Source organism: Rhinopithecus bieti, unplaced genomic scaffold (assembly GCF_001698545.2).
Source record: "Rhinopithecus bieti isolate Rb0 unplaced genomic scaffold, ASM169854v2 scaffold_5216, whole genome shotgun sequence".
In the NCBI taxonomy this organism is placed as follows: domain Eukaryota; kingdom Metazoa; phylum Chordata; class Mammalia; order Primates; family Cercopithecidae; genus Rhinopithecus; species Rhinopithecus bieti.
Window position 1 is genome coordinate 1,464,154 of NW_016805021.1, and position 5,130 is coordinate 1,469,283.

A 5,130-nucleotide genomic window follows, 5' to 3' on the forward strand; every position below is an offset into this window, starting at 1 on the left:
CCCCCCCCCCGGGCCTTTTTTTTTTTTTTTTTTTTTTTTGGAATGGAGTCTTGATCTGTCACCCAGGCTGGAGTGCAGTGGTGTGATCTTGGCTCACTGCAACCTCCACCTCACAGGTTCAAGCAATTCTCCTGCCTCAGCCTTCCGAGTAGCTGGGACTACAGGCGAACACCACCATGCCTGGCTAATTTTTGTATTTTTAGTAGAGATGGGGTTTCGCCATATTGGTCAGGCTGGTCTTGAACTCCTGACCTCATGATCTGCCCACCTCAGCCTCCTAAAGTGCTGGGATTACAGGCGTGACCTACCGCGCCCAGCCTGGCCAATTTTCTTAAATTAATTTTTTGTAGAAATGAGGTCTCACTATGTTGGCTAGGTTGATTTCAAACTCCTGACCTCAAGAGATTCTCCCACCTGGGCCTCCCCAAGTGCTCAGATTACAGGCATGAGCCTCTGTGCCCAGCCAATACCTTTTATTTTCTAACTGAGCATTGTTAAATTCAGGGATGGGTTGCTGAGGGGCGATATGACAGATTACATGCGATTTGATGTGTGCTGACTAAGGCCTGTGCATGCCTAGCATTTTTTAGTCACAGAATGAACCATACTCAAGTTCAGATTCTAGTCCTGCCGCTTCCTATGTCCTTGACCAAGTGCCTTCACTTATCTGAGACTCACTTTCCTCATCCATAGTTATTCCAATTGCATTTGGTTGCAGTGAGTAGAAATTAAGTATTTAGGCTGGGTGCAGTGGCTCACACCTGTAATCCCAGCACTTTGGGAGGCCGAGGCAGGTGGATCACTTGAGCTCAGGATTTCGAGACCAGCCTGGGCAACACGGCAAAATCCCGACTCTACAAAAAATATATAAATTAGCTGGTTGTGGTGGCTCACACCTGTGGTCCCAACTACTTAGGAGGCTAAGATAGAAGGATTACTTGAGCACGGGAGGCAGAGATTGCAGTGAGCTGAGATAGTCCCACTGCACTGCAGCCGGGGGGAGAGAGCGAGATCTTGTCTTTAAAAAAAAAAAATGGGTGGGGGGAGAAATCAAGTATTTAAAGCACTTACGGACAGCCCCCAGCCCCATGGTAGTGCTTAGCAAGTGTTTGGTGAATGAATGGATTCATGCTCTAGGCTTACTTAGAGTTTAGTTTGCTTTCAGATGGGGTTCTGCTTGCTCACTGTACTTACCACTATATGAGAATTGTATTGTTTATTTTCAAATTTGCCACATATTATCTGTTTCTCCATCAGCACAAAACATTCTCAGGAGGAGAGTTGGTTCCCAGTGCCTGAAACAGTGCCTAGCACACAGAAGATGGTGAATTAATATTTGAGGTTATTTCTCACTCACATTCTGTCCAGCAACCCAGTCGTGTTACCAGGAGGCTGTTCAGCATGGGACACTTACCACACCATTCGCTGACCCTCCACTTCCCCCTCTTCCACTTATCACACCATTCGTTGACCTGTGCTTGCTTCCAGCCATCCTCCGTTACCTCAAGAACGACGGGAAGGTCCATTTGGTGGTTTTCAACAACCTGCAGCTGGCGGACGGAAGGCGGCACAGGCTCCTCCTGAGGCTGAGCAATTTGCAGCGAGGGGCCGGCTCCCTAGAGCTCTACCTGGACTGCATCCAGGTGGATTCCATTCACAATCTCCCCAGGGCCTTTGCCGGCCTCTCCCAGAATCCTGAGACCATTGAATTGAGGACTTTCCAGAGGAAGCCACAGGTAGGAACCCACAAACCATTCTCTGAAGTGGAAAAATGAGCTGCCGGTGCCTAGGGAGTGCAGAGGAGTGTGCTGAGAAATTCCTGCTGCAGGTCAGTGGGTCTAATGCCGGTTGCACATCAGAATTGCCTGGGGAGCTTGAAAAGCAAGTGCTAGGGGGCTGCCCCTAAGACAAACTGCATCTGAATCTGTCAGGTGAGGCCTAGGCATCAGCACATTTTAAAAACACCAATTCTAATGTGATGCCAAAACTGAGAGCTTGTGCTTTCAATGATAAGTAGAGACTCTGGATACAATTGTAAAGTTGGAAAGGAAGGGCAAAAATAAAAATAACTACCTCAGAGTGATGACATTATCTATTTTCAGTTTTCTATAATGAAAATAAAAAAGAATGATTGGAAACTGCCAAGCTGTCAGAACAGCATTTCCACAGGTCTTATTAGAACATCCACTAACAAAAGGGAGCTTAGCTTAGCTCCATTTGGTCTTAAGACACCATCACCTCTGTCTTCTGTTTTACTCTATGTTGATGGCATTTTTATTATTCTATCATTGCACCTGCTGTAGAAATTGCCACATACATTTCTTTTAGAATTTTGTGCTAGTCAGTGCTTTGTTTTCTATAAAGAACTAGTATTCTTTGTCCTTTCCAATAATGTATATAACTGGTTTAAAGTTCCTGAATTTCATCCGTTATATAAGCCAATGTCAAATCAGTAACTATGTTCATCTGCTATGGCCCATATTATTTTTGTCTGCTACCTCTCAATCCTCACTTTCCATTTCCATTTGTTAATTCATTATATTAATATATGCTTTAGTTACAAGCTACTCTGAGCTCTTTGTACAGAGAAGCAGGGTGTAAGCAATAATTTCCATTGCATGTAGGAATGCTGTACAGTTTTAGATAGCAATATAAAAACTATGAATCTGATCCTAGAAGTTTTGCACTTGAACAACAGGAAGCATTTTTAATCAGAAATTCCAAGAAAGCTAAAATCCAAGGTTTTGGGGTTTTTTTGTTTTTCAGTCATATATATAGAGAGATTTTAAATGTAGATTTACATATGGAAAAAATTAATAGAAAGATGTGCTCAACTTTATTTCTGAATCCCCAAAGTAGCACACATAATCAGAATGACAGTCAGAAATTGTGTCACTGCTCATTTCAGAAATTAGTGTTCACCACCAAATAAGTCAATTTCTAAAAGTCAGGACTCAGCCTTGACAAAGTCATCAGAAACTGTACTTATTGGAATTTTCTCAGAAGCTCTACCTCCTTAGACCATCGGTAGTGATCACAGTGGCTCAGTCTCATAGTCACCTACTCAGTCAGTCGACAAATAGGCATATTCTAGGCATTAGTGCTACTATGGTGGGCAAAGCCAGTCATTGTCCTGACTCTGCAGAGATTGTAGTCTGATGTGCAATACAATATGTGTTAAATAGCATATGTTGCCTAAATCTTAGCTAAATCAAAAAGCAGAATTCCTCTGAAAATCCTTAGCTGTGCTCATTTCTAAAATAAGGATGATGACTTGACTTTGGCAGTTAACATAAATGTTTCGTTGTATATAGATATAATAAAAGTGATTGCAAGCAGAATTCACAAGATAAAAGGGCAAGAAAATTTGCTTTTTGACTAACAATGAATAATATCAACCCAAAATGTAAAAATACGATGCCAACTACCTGATGATCATAGAAGATATCATTTATTCATTCTCATAGCCCGAAGAAATCATAGGCTTTGCTAGAACCTTGAGTCAAGACATCCAAAAATAATACTGTTTAAAATTGGGATTAACACCTTATTTATTGCTATCTAAATTCCATAAACAAATTACAGACAAATCTTAAGAGCTTCCTATCACAAAATAACTCCTTTACCATGTAGGAAAAGAGCCTTTCCTTTTCTCAGCCCTCTTGGTGACAATGGAGCATTTTCCTAGGCTACTGGCTACTTACATATTCACTTCAGTCAAAAAGATAGGGCTGGCAGGCTTTAGGAAAAAATGTGATCCTACAAAATTATGTAAGATGTCAGAGGGTCCAACTCTACAGGACTACTTGATTATGAAAATTGCGTGAGTAGGCAAGCACATTGGCTTTTGAACAGTGTCAGCAATCTGTGGTATGAATGTAATTTCTTCCAGGACTTCTTGGAAGAGCTGAAGCTGGTGGTGAGAGGCTCACTGTTCCAGGTGGCCAGCCTGCAAGACTGCTTCCTGCAGCAGAGCGAGCCGCTGGCGGCCACAGGCACAGGTGTGGGCTCTTGGGCAGTTTGCATATCTTCATCAACACAAACTCCAAAGACCCTGAATAGGCAGGGTCCCATCACCAAAAAGTGGGACTGTCAACAGAGCAGCCCAACAAAACGTATCTACGAAAATCAGGCTCTTGAACAAAATCCAGGGCAAGGAGTATTTTCATTATACTTTTATTTTTATGATTCACATGAATTTAGACTTAAATAGTCAGTGGCATCATTATCTTTTTTTTTAGCTGAATTAAAGAAATTACCCCAAATTAAATTCAAATACTCTGGGTTTTTGAATCATCTTGTCATGATGATTTCCTGGGGAATCATTTGGTTTTGAGTCACTTAGAAATGACCATCACTGGTTGAAAACTCTTTGCCTTTTGCTGTTCCTACAGGGGACTTTAACCGGCAGTTCTTGGGTCAAATGACACAATTAAACCAACTCCTGGGAGAGGTGAAGGACCTTCTGAGACAGCAGGTAACAAGTGGGGCATATCATCAGAAAAGCCCCGGTCTTCTCAGAGCAGCTCCCCACAAGCTAGTGGAGCTGCAGGCCTGCCCAGGCATGGAGGCGGCCTCTGAGTCAGACCTCCAGGGGCCCACGCAGCCCCCCACAGCAGGGCTCCACTGGAAGGTCTCTGGAAATGGGGGCCAAGTTCATGATGAACACACCATGGCTCTAAGCAGAGCGGGAGCCATCAAGGGCTGCTAACGCTATTGTAAGAAGTGTTACAGAGGGCCAGGTGCAGTGCCTCACGCCTGTAATCCCAGCACTTTGGGAGGCTGAGGTGGGCGGATCATGAGGTCAGGAGTTCGAGACCAGCGCTATTGTAAGAAGTGTTACAGAGGGCCAGGTGCAGTGCCTCACGCCTGTAATCCCAGCACTTTGGGAGGCTGAGGTGGGCGGATCATGAGGTCAGGAGTTCGAGACCAGCCTGACCAACATGGTGAAACCCCGTCTCTACTAAAAACACAAAAATTAGCCAGGCATGGTGGTGCGTGCCTGTAATCCCAGCTACTCAGGAGGCTGAGCCAGGAGAATCGCTGGAACCCGGGAGGCAGAGGTTGAAGTGAGCTGAGATTGTGCCACTGCACTCCAGCCTGGGCAACAGACTGAGACTGTCAAAAAAA

General features: G+C 44.0%; 1 protein-coding gene across 1 annotated transcript in view; it reads left to right on the forward strand.

Annotated features, from left to right (window-relative positions):
* The window catches only part of THBS4 (thrombospondin 4), a 53,852-nt gene that overhangs the window by 19,727 nt on the left and 28,995 nt on the right, over positions 1-5,130 (forward strand). The window contains exons 3-5 of the mRNA XM_017870916.1: positions 1,489-1,736; positions 3,893-4,001; positions 4,395-4,477. Of these exons, the coding sequence (XP_017726405.1) occupies positions 1,489-1,736; positions 3,893-4,001; positions 4,395-4,477 (440 nt within the window). The remainder of the gene's footprint in view (positions 1-1,488; positions 1,737-3,892; positions 4,002-4,394; positions 4,478-5,130) is intronic.